The 19,016-nt window shown below is 33.5% G+C and overlaps 3 protein-coding genes across 3 annotated transcripts; 2 read left to right on the top strand and 1 right to left on the bottom strand.

The window, feature by feature from the left end:
* Nucleotides 1–2,284: 2,284 nt before the first annotated feature.
* LOC126673945 (protein TORMOZ EMBRYO DEFECTIVE) lies at nt 2,285–9,767 on the bottom strand. Its single transcript, XM_050368280.2, has 14 exons — nt 9,328–9,767; nt 9,002–9,184; nt 7,934–8,083; nt 7,360–7,577; nt 6,892–7,177; nt 6,309–6,443; nt 5,977–6,095; nt 4,832–4,988; nt 4,506–4,752; nt 4,355–4,431; nt 3,590–3,709; nt 3,278–3,408; nt 3,012–3,186; nt 2,285–2,922 (listed from the first exon to the last, which is right to left on the bottom strand). Exons 1-14 carry the CDS (start codon nt 9,622–9,624, stop codon nt 2,557–2,559), a joined length of 2,661 nt encoding a protein of 886 aa, XP_050224237.1. The 5' UTR covers nt 9,625–9,767; the 3' UTR covers nt 2,285–2,556.
* Nucleotides 9,768–10,686: 919 nt separating this feature from the next.
* On the top strand, nt 10,687–13,919 carry LOC126674299 (probable LRR receptor-like serine/threonine-protein kinase At3g47570). Its single transcript, XM_050368731.1, has 3 exons — nt 10,687–11,476; nt 11,554–13,299; nt 13,370–13,919. Exons 1-3 carry the CDS (start codon nt 10,687–10,689, stop codon nt 13,726–13,728), a joined length of 2,895 nt encoding a protein of 964 aa, XP_050224688.1. The 3' UTR covers nt 13,729–13,919.
* Nucleotides 13,920–16,431: 2,512 nt separating this feature from the next.
* On the top strand, nt 16,432–17,977 carry LOC126673906 (inositol-tetrakisphosphate 1-kinase 1). Its single transcript, XM_050368222.2, has one exon. It carries the CDS (start codon nt 16,642–16,644, stop codon nt 17,677–17,679), a length of 1,038 nt encoding a protein of 345 aa, XP_050224179.1. The 5' UTR covers nt 16,432–16,641; the 3' UTR covers nt 17,680–17,977.
* Nucleotides 17,978–19,016: the final 1,039 nt, after the last annotated feature.

Raw genomic sequence — 19,016 nt, 5'->3', positions numbered from 1 at the left:
ATTTAGAAATATTTATATATTTTAGGAGATTTTATATATGAAAATATTGTAAAAGAAATTTGTTTTCCTTATTAAAATATTTACTTAACAAAAATAGGAATATTTAAGTCTATAAATAGTAGAAAGTGGACGTGAACAACACTACAAACAATTCAAAAAATACAAACCTAGCTTTAATATTACTCATAAATTATTTGTAAATAATAATAGTTTTAAATATTTGCATTGATTTAACTATTTATAAGATAGTTTAGATTTATATTTTTTTAATATAATTTGAATTTCTATAGTTTTTTTTTGTTTGCTAAAAAATTAAATAGAATTAAAAATATATCTTTTTTTGTCTTTAATTTTTCTAATGGTTATATGGTTAAAAACCGCAAAACCGAAAAACCGAACCGTTTTTTATGGTTAACCAATTTACCGGTTAACCGTTTAAAATTTTAGGTTTAGGTTTTTAATTTTAAAAACCGTATTACAATGGACCGGTTTACAAATTACCCTCATGGACCGGTTAACCGGTCCATGCCCACCCCTAATATAAATACCCAAAGTATAATAAAGGAATGATATGGATATAATTAAGCATCAGCGTATCTTATTTGACTTGTTTTAGTATATGCAATTAAATTGGATTTGAAGAAAATTGAAATGTGATGGACCACAACACACAAAACAAAACCCAGTGGTTTGGTTTGCAAGTGGACAGTGCAACTATAGGTCTCCATGACAGACAGGAGTATCACAGCTTTCAATTTCCTCTTTCACAAATTTAAAATTTAAAATTTAAAATAAACTAAACACATTAACTACACCAATTAGATAATAAAGACACTTCATAATTCATTAAAAACGACAATTAATAAAAACAGATGAAAAGTAACTTAATAAAATAAACACTAGTAGTTTCTAAACATAATAGATTGAACTCTAAATATCTTAATTTTAGTATATACAAATATATTGAGTACGTGTGTTGCATATGATTTATAATATTTTATAATTTATATTTGAGATTAGTGGTCATGACTTTTTAATATTACATTTATCATAATTTATATTTAAGATTGTTACACATGGATTTTTTTATATTTATGGCGATTTATATTTGATATTTTTTAAATATAAAATTAAAAAGTTTAAATCAAAATAATAATATAAATAAGCTAATACACATAAAAATTGAATTTAGTATATTTGATATTACATTGTTTTATTTCATGCTTTGTCCTTAACACAAATGTTATTTATTATCCACATATATTCAAAAAAATATATATATATATATATATTATATATTTTGAAGTAATATAAATATTTAGCCTTTGACCAAAAGAAAATAGATTACAAATATACATAATAAATTTTGAACCAAAACCTTGCAAGGGTCGTGCGAAGGCAGGCGGCTCTTGTATTTTCTAGTATATTTTATTTTTGGATACGAAAATTGAATTTAGTATAGTTGGTGCAATAACAGGTGGCCAACAAATTAGTTGGATTTTCCATTTTCCTATAAAAACTACATGTGGCAATCTTTTGCATGCCTCTACGAATTCCATTTTGTGCCGTCTATTTAGCTATTGCGAGGCTGTGCCATGTGGATTTTTGCTAACTATTTCCTTAATGCATTAATTCATTTTTGTATTCTTCTTATATTGGTTGGTTTACTATTCCATGCATACGTTTTCTGTCGATAAATAGGTCACCTGGTATTTCCTGAAAATTAATTATCTGAAGAATTTTCATTTATCTTCTGCTATTTCTTGAAATTTACTGCATAAAAGACCTCTTTGCTTTCAAGATATTTACCTGAAAACACATATAATATGGCAAATTCCCAAAGTCAAGTTCCCAACAATAAACAAGATAAGGACTTTATTAAGACAATGATGCTACTGCTGCTGCTACCTTCTGGTTGAAATGAAGGAACCAATGTCACAGAGAAGTAAAATAATCTATAAAGTTGTTGAAGCATCATCCATTTTGTCATTCTACTTGTGATTTTAAAATGTTAACTATTAGTAAGTATATTTTATAAATTAACTTGCCTGTAATACTCTTTCAACCGTCGTTCACATTAACTAGGAAGCATGGTATTTGTTCCTCCTTCACAGCATTTTAATTTAATTTTTTTTTTTAAAAGCACATCGATGAGTATTATGAGTTACACTAATTATTGATCTAAAAGAGCAAAATAAGCAAGATTTATGAGCTTTTGTAAAATGTTTGACCTTGGACAGAAAAGATTCTGCTAGTTCTAATGGATTCAAAGATGGACCATATCTGTAAGAAGGCACAAATTTAAAGTATACTGATCACTCTCTTGTAGGGATACATAAAATTTCCTTACAATATCTATGTTACAAGGAGTTCCAGGAATCAAATAAATTATATCTATGAAACAATTTGAGGATCCTACATTGTTGCTTGAGAGGAAAATGGAAGAGATTTTCTATGATTTACACGGCCAAAATTGCTTTCTCCATGACCCCCGGAGCATAATCTCCAAGTAACCAAAATTGCAGCTGTGACGGAGTACAAGAATCCTCAACTGTTCTATGCCGGCAGTGAAATTGCAGCTACACTTGTGTAAGCTGTGCCCTTGACTTTCTTATGTGAACCATCTGTAGCTTTCTTCGATTTTCTTTTCTTTGATCGAACCTTCTCTTCAAACGATTCTGGAGTTGGTTGCTGCTCTTCCTCAGCTTGATCTGTTAAGACCAAGCTTTCTTTGTTCTTAGCATTAGAGGATTCGTGAGATTCATAATTAGGTTCCGCATCTTTAGTATCTGGCTCAATAACTGACATTCCAGTTAGAGTATAGTCCAACAAAAATGTGCTTCTTACAAGTCGGTCTACCCTGCTGAAATGCCTTTGGGAATATGGGATTAGACCTTCAAGAAGTTCCCTAACACCTTTTATCTGAAAGACAACATTGAAAATGTGCATCATGTCATGCAAAAGCGGGAAGTACATTTGAAAGAATGAAAATAAAAGCTATAGCTAATCACCTCAAGAATCTCTGTTGGAGGAAGAATTTGAAAAATTTGAAAGAGAACGTATTGTGCAACATGGCACATCTTTGGCTTTGTATTCCATTCACGAATATACTCAAAAAGTACACGGATTTCTTCATTTCCAAAAGCGCGAAGAGCATTCTCTATCTGATTGACAGAACCTCTCTTCCTGCAGGTATATACTTGATAAGATTCCGGAATAGCATGAATACGCAGGAAATATGCATATTTATTGCAAGTATTATCATATTCCAACTGACCTGCAAAGTTCCCCAAATAACTCAAAAAGTTTACGAGGCCTGCGAAGTTCAAATGCTATTTGTATAGCTTTAGTGTAGTCAGCATCTACCAAAGCATTTTCCAATTCCTGACCTTTTAAAACCCCTTCCTCCTGCATGAAGTATCAAGGTGAGATTTCCAACAATGCTCATCATAAGTGAACTGATAACAGTATGGAATGTTATTTCATGTCCAATGAGTCAAAAGGATACTACAGAAGTTATAGGTTTAGAGTTTATTTTATTAGCTAAAAAACAGTAGAATAAGGCACCAACTTAATTGGAGACCATTACCTCTTTACGAAAAGCTTCCTCTTTATCCGCAGCAGTTGAATCATACCACAAATTAACAAGGGCATCACCGCCACCAGTGGCAAACATTTCTGTCTGTTTCCCTACAGCCAAGGCCCAAACCTGCAAACTAAAATTTGATGAGCAAAGAAGAGCAATAACAAACAACCTTTCACCTTTATGTACAGTTTTGCCAAATTAAAAACAAACTTTATAATATCTATTGGAGAATGTAATACAAATGCTAAAAACGTGAGATAAAGATTGCATAATAACCAAGGGAATATAAATTTTACAGGAACACACACACGCACATGTGTATAAAGAAAGAGAAATAAAATCTATAAATGATATTTCAAATCTCAGGTATTTACAGATCATTTAGCTCGTCTGCTGAGATAGCGCTTAGTCTTTAGAAAAGTTATTCCATGAAAAATCAAGTGCAATCAAGTTCTATAACCAAAACAAATAAACAGTGCCATTCTTGGAGCCCGAAGAGAATAAAATAAAAACTAATTCCAATTAGCTTGGGGTTAAAAACTTAGCTGAGTTGAGTATTCTTGCATGCAAGATAATAGGTACCATGTAACTTTTCAACTTGCTTGCATGCATGAAAACAAAGAAAATGCACAAACATGCAAGTCAAAATACTCTAGAAACAAGTCCCTATGAGATCTGAACTGACTAGGATATTAAAAAATCCATAAGCTTATAACCAACGAGAAATACAGAGTGGTGAAAAGTTTGGAAATAAGAAATTTCCATCACCTTATCCTCATGTTGATCATATGTGGCTATGCATTCATTTGTCTTTACAATCCATAGCTTTACCAAACCATCAGCACCTAAAAACAATCATCAAGTGCTTAAATGTTTTAAATCAAAAAATAAAGAAAGACCAACAAGATAAGTGTCATACCACATGAAACAAATTGGGTGCCGCGAGTAAGAAATGATGCTCTTAAAACACTTGATGTATGCCCTTCAAATGTTTTTAAGCAAGATCCATCAGCTATAGCCCATATTTTAATTGTCTTATCACCAGAAGCTGTAATGACACATTGATCAACTGGTGAGAACTCTACAGACCAAATTCCTCTTTTATGCCCTTTAAGTACAACTACAGATACTAGATCTGGAAGCCTCCGCACACAGGCAGTCCGGTCCTGAGCAAAAAGAAAAAAGTTATTTGTAAAATAACCGTATAGGTGCTAGAGACCTCCGACAATTGAGTAATGCACTGACCTGAGACCCACTACAAACTAAACTATCATTTGGTGCAACTGCGATTGAATTTATATCTTTATCATGAGCTGCCACAACTGCTTTTGCTTTCAAATTAACAGGCTGGTCAACAACATCTGAGATGCCATCCAAACTCCATACCTTCATGGTACGATCACTATAAAAGGATATAATTTGTTAGGCACTTGGACTAACAAAAGAAAAATTAAAATGAACAAGGTTAAAAGAAAATAAAGCACAAAGAAATAAGTGCACTTTTATATAATTAAACTGGATTGCATTTCACACGCTGAAGAAAATAGGCAGGTATTTTATAAAGAAATTATGAATTATGGCTGGCAAGAATTGACTTTGATCCATGAAATAAGATTTTAAAATTGGTATTGGAAATTATCTGCATGAGAAGCTCAAATAGTCGAAACATTTTTAGACCAAAATCTGGTTACAATGCTATTAAGTGCTTCTCGAGACATATAGAAGCATCCTAAATAAAACATATAGTTTATGACCTTAACCAAAGCATATCTAATCTTATAGGTATTTATATGATAAAAGAAAAAATAATGGGAAAAAGACAAGGCAAGAGAGAGATACAAGTTTTGTTATAATGGCAATGTTGAATGTTAATCATTTGTTTTATAACAGAATGGTAGCAGGCAATTATTTTTGCAAGGATAACAATAGTTACAAGTAAAAATGGCTCTCAGTTCTTGATTTTGCTTCCCAAGCATGTCGATTTAATTTTTAGTGGACACAAGGATAGATCATTAGCGTAAATTTTGATGTAAGCTAAATATAAGCATTAAGCACGAGTATATTTATCCCTGATGTATTCATATTCATTATTTAGTTGCTCAACTCTTAAACATATAGACATTTAAAACATTAAGGAATTGAATAGGCAGGGCACAAATTTTCTCATGGCCACTGATACTCTCACTAGACCAATTAATTCAATTCTGTTGATCATGACATCTTAAACCCACTGGTTTGCCAAATTTGGAGATACCATCGTGACATCTTAAACGCACTTGTTTACCGATTTTGGAGATACCCCAGCAGAATAGACTACTAAACTTTACACCACAGTATGTATATCACTGAAAGATTAGTTGGAAAATATATTTCCCAAGAGAACTGCTTACCTGCTACCACTAACAAAGAAATTTTTTCCCTTCTTTGAAAATGCAACAGCACCAACACCTCCCATGTGACCCGTTCCGACACCAATGCAAGTTCTGCTTTCTGAATCCCACAATCTTACCTATATAGAGATGAAAGGTAATCTCAGAAACATGGGAGATTAAATGTAGTCACTAGTCACTGGAATAGGAAATAAAAGATAGTCACTTGAATCGGACATACAAAAGACTAAATGCAAATTATAGCATTGTACAAAACAATTATATAAAGATGTTTAGTTAAAATCTAGACATCTATACCAGCATTGTCAATATAGGAGGGACATGCAACTTACAGTGTTATCCTTACTTCCTGTTACAATAAGCGTCCTTCCAGACATTGATACACAGGTGTCAAGGCACAAAATAATTTCAGAATGACCTGGCAATACAAAGGAGCAGGACATAGACTCCAAGTCATACACTCGAATCTGCATTGAGCAAAATGAGACGCTTATTAGGTTATAAAACTTCAGAAAGCTGAAAAATTCATAGCTTGCTTGAACAAATGCAGGTTATACCAAGGATCAAAAGTACAAATGCATTCTGATACTTCCAGACCATAATTAAATAGGCAATACTCAAAAGGCTCAAAGAACAATTTATGCAACATCAGAGAACAAAGAGTTCTTTTTTTTTCTTACTAGAAATTAAATCCAGAGGTCATTCCAGCACTTCAGAAATAGAATTAAATCCAGATAAATGTTCATAAAACCGCAGAACACTACATAGATGACATATAGTGATGGACGGATGCCTCACATTACCTAAAAACAACTCAAATGGACAACAAAATTTGTTCCACCTTAAGCTATTTCTACCATACTTTAACACATATAAAGATTCAGTAATTCAGTTCAACAAATTCCAACAACTTACCTGTTCAATATTTGTGGCAACAGCAAGAAATTTCTCCTCCTCGCCCAAAAACCTCATATCCAGAATTTCTTCATTGTAACCAATAAGCCTCTTGCTCAATTCTAACTTGAACTTCTCTTCAGGCTGCCCCACTGGTGAATAGAATAAAAATTGCTGGTCGGCAGTCGCACAAAGGAATCCTTGATCTGAAGGAAGGATCACAGCAGCAGTGAACCCTCTTTTTGACTCATCTGTGTCCGAAGTGACAGTTACATCTGAGGACTTCTGCTCGTAAAGGCACACTGCACTGTCACCCACAAGAAATCAATAAGATTAAAGCCATGGAACTCATTTCAATCTAAAGACAGCAATTAGAATCAACAATTAAAGAGAAAGCCGCCAAGCAGTTTCCAACGACTGCAACTCTGCAACATGGATGAATCATGAATGATTTCTCAAAATTACTTGAAGAGGATCTTCATATTATACCTTTCTGAGTTCCATATACGTACAATCCCACGTTCACCAACTGTAATGAAATACATTTCTGAAGAACCCTTTCTGCTTTTCCTAGTCAGCTGACTGTATGAACCCAAAATTGAAGAAAACTGGCTTCCAGAATGAACAATACAAAGTGACTCCACCATCTCATAAGTTGGAATTGTAATCTTGCAGACATAGTCATGGAGGTCCCACGAGTTCACCACCTAAAATTTGAATACGAGTATCTTCCAAATTAATGCACAGCTGAGAGAAATCCTTAATTCAACGTGATAACATTAGACCAAAAATTTATGTTCAGTTTCATTTCTGTCTATGTTCCCACTAATCTAAAGATAAAATATATTTAGAGCATTAATGCATCTTTTCCTATTATATTGATGTCCATCCTAGGAAAGAGAAGTCGGGCATACTCAGCAATCAGCATTGATAAGTAAAATTTACATATTCAAATGCATCGTCCCTATGATATTGTTGTCCATCCTAGGAAAGATAAGTTAGACATATTCAGCATTGATAAGTAAAGTTTGCATCTTCATAGTAATGTTTGCCAAAATTTTACCTTATCTCTTCCTGCACTGAGTAATGTCCACCCATCTTCAGATACTGCCAAAGAGGTCACTGTTGAAAAATGTTTATCTAATGTTGCTACACACTTTTTGGATACAAGATTCCAAACTCGTATAGTGGCATCATCACTTCCAGAGAAAAGCTGTTAAAAATAATAAGGTGATGAATCAGTGACTGAAAAACAAGGGGGAAAAGAAAATTGCATCTTCTTTGCAGCAATTTAATCAACCAATATTTTATTATTTTTTCATTTCAGGATTCGCCAGATAAATAGCAATCAGCAGATATAGCAAGTTTTCATTGTAGTCATTGAAATGTCCATGAAAAATCCCTAAACATGTTATGGATCATCTATAAATGAAGTACCACCAACAATCTGAGGGCAACAAACATAGAGAAGCAACAATTACTTGGGTTGAGCTTCAAACATTTAATAACAGTTGCTCAGAATATGCAATTAAATGTATTAAGATACCTTTCTACGCATCATATTCCCACTTTCTATTTCACTCTCCAGTTTGTTCCTTGTAAGAAAATATCCTCAATGAACAAGTAGTGATGGTTTGGCAGATAAAACATGGTTACTATTGCTACATTTCATGGAGCTATAAGCTAAACCTTTTTCTTTTGTTGATTGGTTCAGCTGGCTATGTTTTTCAGCAGTATTCAGCAATATATCAGTGAAACTATCAAAATCATTAGTGATTCCAGGAGCAGCATAGCATTTCATATTACCATAAGTTAAGAATTCTTTAGAACAAAATCAACTTGAAAGTATATTGCCATAAACATACAGTTGATGGCATTATCAGCATCATAATAAAATACCACACTCCCTCTTTCTTCTAATGATCCAAATTTACAACCTAACCACGTTTCCAGGAGATGATGATACATCTCCAAAATCAATACTTAAGCCAATATTAAATTAACTCATTCCTACCATAAAACTTGCATGACAATGTGTAACAAGCTCAGCATAAAAAAAACAAAAAACAAAAAACAAAAACGCATTTACTATGCCAGATGCCTTCTTAAGTAAGTATTTCAAATAACTTACAAGCATCTTAGTACCATCAGGATGAAACATAACAGTGGCAACAACCCCTTTATGACCTTTAAAGAAATGAGTACAGAAGCCACCATCAACATCCCAAACAAGAACTTTCCTATCAGCTCCTGCAGTTGCAAGCAAACCGCCAGACGCATGGCAAGCCATGCCCATCACCGGTCCCTCGTGTCCCTGCAAAACTTTATCTATATTTATTCATATTTTATCCCTCCACTAGCCTAAACTAAGTAAAAGCTTATCAATTCTTCAAATTTAAACCTAATTCAATTTAATTGACATTCATAATATTTCTATGTTAGTTATATTCTACTTACCTTCCAAGACCGCACGCATTTCATAGTAGAAAGTTCCCAAACCCTAATTTGCCTACTGTGACCAGCAGAAAACAGCAGTTTATCATCAGGACTAAGTGTCAAAGCTGTAACGGCCTCCGTGTCGCCTTCAATTGTCCCCTTAACGGCACCATTTGCAGTATCAACTATCTTAATTGCCTCGCCGCAAGCGCAGACGAGGAATGAACCGTCCGACGAGACTGCGAACGGTCCGCCGCTGTAGAATTGCTGTAGCGACGGCACGCTCCGGTAATTTTTTTTAATTTGCATTGATGCCATGTTGATAATTGTTAATTTAATGTTTTAAATTTAAATTTTACAATTTAGTTGAAAGAAAGAAAGAAATGAGCTAGGGTTTTGAGTGAGGAAGATGACTTGCTAGGGTTTAAGAGGGGTTGGAATCATGTAAGGGTGATTGGTTTAATACATTGTTTGACTCCTAAACTTATATCTATTAACCTGTTTGATCTCCTAATTTGATATATCTGACATTTCAGCTTGTAAATTTTACTTATTGACATAGTAGTTTTTTTTAAGGTGTATTTTTGGAACCTAGTATATTAGTTCACCCATTGATCCCTCTATCTTTCGATTTAATCCATTAAACTCCTCATTTTTAGTAATATGTCTAATTAAATGGCGGCTTAATCAGCATTTTCCGTCACGCGCATTTACGTCCCATTATCTTTTTCAAAAGTTAAACAAGTAAAATTTATAAATTGAAGCGTCATATAGATTAAATTAAAAAATGAGAGATCGGATGGATTAATAGATTCATAGGTCAAAAAATACATTAAGCCGCAAATTTCTTTTCATGCTTTAGACCGACTATTTTTGTGATTATATTTTATAGCGGTAGTCATGTGAACATACGATGCTAAGGAACAAAAAAGACTTAAATAATAATTTATCCTTTTAACTTGCGAGTAATGGTTTATGAGTACGGAATTTTATTTTGTAATCAAATTAATATTAAGGCAGAAGGTACAAAAAAGCCCTCGAGTTTTTCTCAAAAGTACAGATCAGCCCTTTTACTTTATTTGGGCACAATTAAGCCCCCGTGTTTTTAAAATTGAACAATTAAACCTTTATTATTTTTAAAATCGAACAAATAAACCCTTTTAGTTTACTTTTGGGACACTTAACCCCTCAAATTTTTGGTAAATATTTTAAATATTAAAAATATTTTTGAACTTTTTTCCTATATGATTATGAGAGACATGTCAGCCATTAACGAGTGTTTCTAATGATGTTGGATGAAAGGGGTTATTTGTTCTATTTGAAAATAAAGAGGGTTTAATTATACCCCAAAAAAGTAAAAGGGCTGATTTGTACTCTTTCATGGCTAATATGGTTATGGCTGCAGTAACCAACCTGAGCACAGATGAAGTTGCTCTTGTTGCATTAAAACATCATATAACCTCAGGACCTGATAATATCCTGACGCGCAATTGGTCAAGCTCGAATTCAATCCGCAACTGGACTGGACTCTCATGGAGCAATCGCCATGAAAGAGTAACTGGCTTGGATCTTACAGATATGGGTCTTCAGGGCACCATTCCATCCCACCTTGGTAACCTCTCGTTTCTCAAATCCCTTATACTTACTGGCAACAAATTTTACGGCACTCTGCCGAAAGAGTTATCCCATTTGCGGAGATTGCAAATCATTGACCTCTCCAACAATAGCTTCGTTGGAGATATTCCCCATTGGTTAGCTAACTTAACTTCTCTTCAGTACATTGTTCTCGACTTTAATAGCTTCTCTGGCTCTATACCACCTGAAATTGGTAATCTTCACCAACTATGGCTTTTAGCCTTGCAGAATAACAGCCTCTCAGGGCCAATTCCTTTGAGCATTTTCAACATGTCCTCTTTGAAAGGTCTTGCTCTGTCATCCAATAGAATTTCTGGTAATCTACCGGATGATATTTGCCATCAATTTCAAACACTTGAAGCTCTTTACTTATCAGAAAATATGCTAAGTGGACCAATTCCAGCAAGCCTGGCAAAGTGTAGCAATCTTCAGCTCTTATCGTTGTCGGAAAATGGCTTCACGGGGAGCATCCCAAAACATATTGGAAACTTAACTGCCCTTACCAACCTATATCTAAATAGAAATCATCTAACAGGTATATTTTTTTTTGCTGTTACATTAGTACTATGTTGATGGAGTCATTGCATTATATCCTAAAATTCGTAATGACAGGTACAATACCTCATGAAATGGGTAATCTAGTCAATCTGGGGGCTTTAAGTATGCCAATAAACAACTTGAGAGGCTCTATTCCACCTACCATCTTCAATCTTTCAAATGTTAGGCGCTTTCTTGTTGCAGATAATCAACTTTCAGGCAATCTTCCATCAATTATAGACCTTCCAAGTCTACAGACTATTACTCTGTCCGGCAATAAGTTAACTGGAAAATTCCCAGCCTCCTTCTCCAATTGTTCCAAACTCATTACCCTTCAATCATCTGACAACTATTTCTCTGGTCATATTCCTAATAGCCTTGGCAATCTTAGAATGTTACAGATTCTTGACATTTCTTACAACAATGTTACGGCTGATTCGGGCTTTTTCTCATCCATGGCAAGCTGCATAAATTTAAATACCTTGCAAGTTTCTGTGAATCCATTGGATGTTGTCCTTCCAAATTCCATTGGGAATATGTCGTCGCTCCAATCTTTAGTTGCAGGATTATGCAAAATCAGAGGCAACATTCCAGTTCAGATTGGTAACTTGAGCACTCTGATGCAGATAGATCTTTCAGCAAATGAATTGACCGGATCGATACCATTATCCTTTTGGAGGCTTACACGTCTGTTGGATCTAAACTTAAGTTCAAATTCTCTAAATGGCTCTCTCCGTTTAGATATTGGGAACCTAAAACTCCTAATAGACATGGATTTATCAAGAAACCAGATATCAGGACCAATTCCAGGCAGTATTGGGGATCTTAAGGATTTGCAGCATCTTTCATTAGCAGAAAATGATTTCCAAGGCAGCATTCCACAACCATTTGGAGATATAGTAGCCTTGATATCCTTGAATCTTTCGACAAATAATCTCTCTGGGTCGATTCCAAAGTCGTTAGAGGCACTTCTCAACCTAAAATCTTTTGATGTCTCTTCAAATAGATTGCAGGGAGAAATCCCAAGTGGAGGATCCTTTGGAAACTTATCTTATGAATCATTCAAGTCCAACGCTGCGCTGTGTGCTTTGCCGAGGTTCAGAGTTCCACCATGTGACACCAGTAAAAAATCTAAGACATCTAATTTACATTTACTTGATTACATTTTACCAACTCTAGTAATATCTCTAAGTTTGATTGTTGCATTCACTATCATATTCACCAAAATCAATAAGAAGAGAAACCAAGAAGCTTTGTTACCTCTGGCAACATGGAAGAGATTTTCTTTTCTCCAACTTGAAGAAGCAACGGCCCGATTTAGTGACTCTAACTTGCTTGGCAAAGGGGGTTTTGGCTCTGTGTACAAAGGCTCATTATCAGATGGCACAAATGTTGCCGTTAAGGTTTTCAATTTACAGGAGGAAGGAGTATTAAAGAGTTTCAATACTGAATGTGAAGTTCTGCGCAACATTCGCCATCGAAATCTTGTCAGAGTCATAAGCAGTTGCTGCAACTTAGATTTTAAGGCCTTAATTCTTGAGTTCATGCCTAATGGGAGCCTGGAAAAGTGGCTGTATTCTTACAACTATTTCTTGGATATACAACAGAGGCTACACATTATGATTGGCGTTGCATCAGCTCTCGAATATCTTCATTCTTATACAACGCCAATAGTCCATTGCGATCTAAAGCCGAACAACATCCTGCTAGACCAAGATAAGGAAGCACATGTGAGCAATTTCGGCATCGCAAAACTTTTATCCGGAGATAATTGCATGACTCAGACACTAACATTAGCCACAATTGGTTACATGGCACCAGGTGATGTTTCCAAATTTTCATTTGTCACATACATATTTTTCTGACAAGCTAATCGAGAATCGAAATGCAGAATACGGCGAAGCTGGAATTGTGTCTGCAAGAGGAGATGTGTACAGTTTTGGCATTCTGATGATAGAAACTTTTACTAGAAAAAAGCCTACAGATGAAATATTTAGTGGTGAAATGAGTATAAAACAGTGGGTGAGAAATGCATTTCCTGATGCAGTAGTTCAAGTTGTGGATTGCAATTTATTGGATGTGGAAGAGGAAAAACAATTTATTGCTAATATAAATTGTGTGTCATCTATATTGGGATTGGCCTTAGATTGTTGTGCTGATTTACTAGAAGAAAGGGTGAACATGAAAGAAGTTCTTTCTATTTTGGAAAAGATCAAAATACAATTCTTGAAGCATTTTTCACAGGTTTAATTCGTACCAGTTCAAATCTGGTAGATTTTTCTTCAAGTCATTACAGATTTTGGCATGTATAGTCAATCAAGTTTAGCTTAACCATTATATAATGTTATGTTTTTGCTATTTTAAGAATATAATTGCAAGTCAGTAATGGTAAAAAATGTAAACATAATCTAGTGGTAGTGTACTTCAATCACATAATTTAAGATTCCATTGTAATAAAAAATTATTATATGTTGTAATATTTTAGTTTTCAATAAATTATAATATACTTATAATTTTTTATTTGAATTGATTTTTTATTAAATAATTTTAATTTTATACTTTACAAACTTACTAGTTCATTACTATTAAAACAATTATCTACTTTTTCCTTTACAAACTACTGTTTTAGTATTATTAAAACAAGGCTTATCCCCTTAAAACCCCCTCACCTTTTACCCCCAATTCGTTTGCACCCTCACGTTGCAAAACCACCAAATATACCCAAATTACGACCTTTCACTTTCAATTGCACCCTCAAGCATTAAATTGATCTCTTTTCATTTGAAAAAATAGGTTTATTTTTGTTTTAAATAAAATATTAAGTCCTATTTTAAAATATATGCTAAAATTTAAAGTATTGATTTGAACATTTTTCAAGTCAAAAGAGGTCAATTTAATGCTTGAGGGTATAATTGAAAGTGAAAGGTCGTAATTTGGGTATATTTGGTGGTTTTACAACGTGAGGGTGCAAACGAATTGGGGGTAAAAGGTGGGGGGATTTTAAGGGGATAAGCCTTAAAACAACTGTCTATTTTTTCTTTTCTTTTTGTTCTCAAACACTTGCCTATTTTTAAGTAAGTCACAATTCTTAAAACCAATCTTTTTAAATTAGGGAAGTTTAGTAAAATACCAAAAAAATTAAAAATATTTGCAAAATTTAACTCATAAACCTAAAGTTTGCAAAGGTACCTAAAAAATTAAATATTTATTTTTTTATTCCGCAGTTTCAAACAGTTGCAAACAGTTTCAAAAAACACAATTTGAAACCGTTTTATAAAATTTTTCGCATACAATTTCAAATAGAGTTTCAAACGGTTTCAAAAAAATACAATTTGAAACTGTTTTATAAACCGTTTCAAAAACAGTTTATAATAGGGTTTCAAACGGTTTATATCAGTTTATTAAAAAATAATTTGAATCCGTTTCATAAACAGTTTCAAATAGAGTTTCAAACGGTTTGAAAAAAATAGTTTCAAATATAGTTTCAAACAGTTTACAGAGTATTTTTACAAATTTTCAAAGTAAAAATATAAATTTTAGAAAAAAAGGTAAAAAAAAATAAATTTTCAAAAACGGAAGATTTTTACAAATATTCTTAAAAACAGAGTATTTTCAGCAATTTCCCATTAAATTACCTTTATATAAAGATATTAATTTTAAAAAAGTGACTTATTAGTCATAGTATTCAAAAGCGTATAATAAAAAAATCAAGAGTAAATTTATAAAATTAACAGCAATTTCTTAAACTATAAAAAACTGTAAAATGCATAATTATTTTTGAATGAGGGGAGTATGAGAAAATCTTAGATAGACTCAGTCCACCGCGTCATCCATGGCTAAACATATCACATTATTACACGTCATTAAAATCATGACACTATTTTAATATTACTATTCAAAAGTGTAAAAAAGTAATAAACAAAATTACAATAGTGCCACTATTTTAATGAGGTGTCATAATATGATGACGTGGTAGACTGAGTCTACCTAAGAATCTCTCGGGGAGTATATTTTATATTATGGTAACGACAATAAAAGAAATATAAGGCAAAAGATATAAAAGAATCCTCGACTTTTTTTTTAAAGTATATATTAACACTTTTATTTTTTTGGATACAATTAAACCTTCGTGTTTTTTAAAATTGAACGATTAAACTCTTGTCGTTTTAAAATCGAATAAATAAACTTTTTTAGATTACTTTTGGGACACTTGCCCCTTTAAATTTTTGATAAATATTTTAAAAATTAAAATTATTTTTGAACTTTTTTTCTATATGATTATGAGAGAAATGTCAGCCATTAGCGAGTGTTTCTAATGATGGCGGACGAAAAGGGTTATTTGTTTCATTTGAAAACAAAGAGGTCTTAATTATACTTCAAAAAAATAAAAGGGCTGATTTGTGTTTTTGTAAAAATACAGTTATGAATTCTTTTTAATACCTTTTGCCTTAGTAATTTGTAAAGAAAAATAACTTTTTTTCTAATTAATATTAAAGTAAATTACTATGACATCCCCTCATATTTGACATAATTCACACTTTCTTATTTAAAAATCAAACGATATAACCCTTCTCTTTTATTTTTGTCAACAATTTAATCTTTTCATCCATTTTGGGTGTTAGTCAACAAAGTCAACGAAACTATATAGTTCCCCACTTTTATTTTTCTCAACTATTTCATCTCACTTTTATTTTTGTCAACAATTTCGTCTCTTAGGTTTGAAAATTAATTTACTCCTTAATCCTTTAACTTCGTTGACTAACACTAAAAATAGACGGAGAGACTAAACTGCTGACGGAAATAAAAGTGAGGGGCCAATTTTCAAACAGGACATACTAAAATGTGAATTATATTAAATATAAGGGGCCTTATAGTAATTTACTCTTAATATTATCGTACTTATCCTTTAGGCTTTATGTTTCGAATCCGAATATCAACTTTCCTGTTTTCAAAAAAAAATTAAATATCCAATATCTCCAGACGCGCTCACTCTCACGCTCCATCTTCCCCAAACCCTCGCTCCCACTCTCTGTTTCTCACTCTCTCCGTTAGAACTCCATACCAAAATCTCTCCACATTTCTTCTTTAATTCCCAGTTTTTATTTTAACAATTTTCTCTCGGAAGAAAACAACACAAATTTTCTCGGCAACCAAACAATAACCATGTCGACAACAACACAACCAAAACGGCACCGTGTAGGCTACGCTTTAGCTCCAAAAAAGGTTCAAAGCTTCATCCAACCGTCGCTAATCAGCCACGCGAACCACCACAACATCGATCTCATCCCAATTGACCCCTCCAAACCCCTAATCGAACAAGGATCGTTCGATACAATCATCCACAAACTCTACGGCCCCGATTGGAAATCACAGCTTGAGAAATTCTCATTACAAAACCCTAATGTTCCAATTATTGACTCTCTCGAGTCTATTGAGCGTCTTCACAACAGGATTTCAATGCTTGAGGTAGTGAGTAGGTTAAAAATCTCTAACAGAACTGAAATTTTAGAAATCCCTAGTCAAGTTGTGGTTTTAGATTCCAAGAATTTGAGAGAAAATGTTTCAATTGGGGAATTAAGGTTTCCATTAGTGGCTAAGCCTTTAGTTGCTGATGGCAGTGCTACTTCTCATCAAATGTATCAAATTTTTGATAATGATGGGTTGGAGAGATTAGATGCTCCTACTGTTTTGCAAGATTTTGTTAATCATGGTGGTGTTATTTTTAAAGTGTATGTTGCAGGTGATTATGTTCAGTGTGTTAAGAGGAAATCTTTGCCTGATATTTCGCTCGAGAAATTGGCGACGTTGAAGGGTTCTTTGTCGTTCTCACAAATTTCGAACTTGAATGCTAGGGATAAGAATGAGGGTAGGCATGAGGGTGTTGTTGATCTTGAGAGAGTTGAAATGCCACCTTTGGGTTTTGTTGAGGAGATTGCTAGGGGAATGAGAAAGGAAACTGGGCTTAATTTGTTTAACTTTGATGTTATTAGGGATGCTAAGATTGGGAATAGGTATTTTGTGATTGATATTAACTATTTCCCGGGGTATGCTAAGATGCCGAATTATGAGTCTGTTTTGACGGATTTTTTCTTGGATATGCTTTCCGATAAGGAGAGTAGAGTGGGGATTGCTGGACATGCTGAGGATGGTGAGGAGGCTAGCTTTATTGGCAGTGGCGAACGACAAGGAAAAAATGATTGATCAGCAAGTAATTAGGAAAAAGCGATTGGGCTTGCTTAAAGAACCGAGTTTAACTGGATGAAAGGAAGTCTTTGTAGCTGAAGGATCCAGCTACGTTTCCCCCTTTAGAAGCCTCCTTTGGCATTTCGTACTTATTTTGTAAATGCAGCCAATCTGCCAAATAGGTACATTCAAATGTTTGAAGTTTAAGGAAGGTTAAAGTTTGACAAAAATCTATTGCCATAGTTGCAGCTTTGTCGATGTATGCACAAATGTTGTTATCTTTGATGAATTGCAATTTCTCGTATATTTCCTTTTCTTTGCTTTGGTGGTGATATGTTTGCTCTTAAATTTTCTTTTTGTTGCAATCTTCATAGTGTTGCTTTTTTTTCCTTACTCTTAAATAACTGCAAGAGCAATGCTGTAGAAATGACTTTGTTGACTTTGTTTTTTTTTTTGTCTAAAATTTTCTACATATGAGAACTGCTAGGAAAGATCCTGCGGTAGGTAAAATTTCATGTAATAAACATATTCTTACAATTAGGTTTATCGATTCTGAATTAATTGTTTGTTTTCCTTTTTATATTGACACATGCCTTTTGATATAGACATTCTGGATCTAGAATTTGTGATTCTTCAGATCCTGCTCTTCTGTTGTTTGTTTGAGAGATCCACTTGTTAATGGAAGTCATTTTTCTGCATGTCAATTTGGTAATCTACAAGCTTTAACATGGCTTTTGCATTTAAAACACGTCATACATTGTTGTTACTTGTTATTATGGTGGAATAGAAAAACGACGTAAATCATGATCTCCGCCTTATAGGTTTCTGTATATGTTATAAAATTTAATGCTTATTTAATATTTTTCTCTATTTAGCACATTTGAAATGAACATTTGGAATCTAGAATCTGCGATTCCGGGGACCTGTGTGTTCTGTTTTTTGTTTAGGAGGTGCACTTGTCAATAAAGGTATTTCTATATATATATATCAATATAGTAAGCAACGTGCATCGCTTGGATTTTTGAATTTTAGATGTGCTGTTATGATCGTGGAGTATAATTACAAATACAGAGGTTTCCCTGTTGTAATTATTCTTTAAATGGAACAGATGATTTTGTCTAGGGTTATCTTATGATACGTGAACATACCACGCAGTGTACAATATACATAGTTTGCCATATCGATCTAAGAAAAGGGTATATAGAATAAATAAGCTTTACCTAGATCTGTGATGTCCTATGTGCATTTGATGTAATAATTTCATGTTCTAAATTTGGAAGGTTATTCTTCATCATTTCCAGTCTCAGTCATGCTAATTTAAAGTAAGCACTGTGTTTTGGCCTTTTCCTATTCTT

This window comes from Mercurialis annua, linkage group LG3, assembly GCF_937616625.2.
Source record: "Mercurialis annua linkage group LG3, ddMerAnnu1.2, whole genome shotgun sequence".
Lineage (NCBI taxonomy): Eukaryota > Viridiplantae > Streptophyta > Magnoliopsida > Malpighiales > Euphorbiaceae > Mercurialis > Mercurialis annua.
The sequence above is the reverse complement of the archived record's forward strand: the minus strand, read 5'-3'. Positions and strand labels throughout refer to the sequence as shown.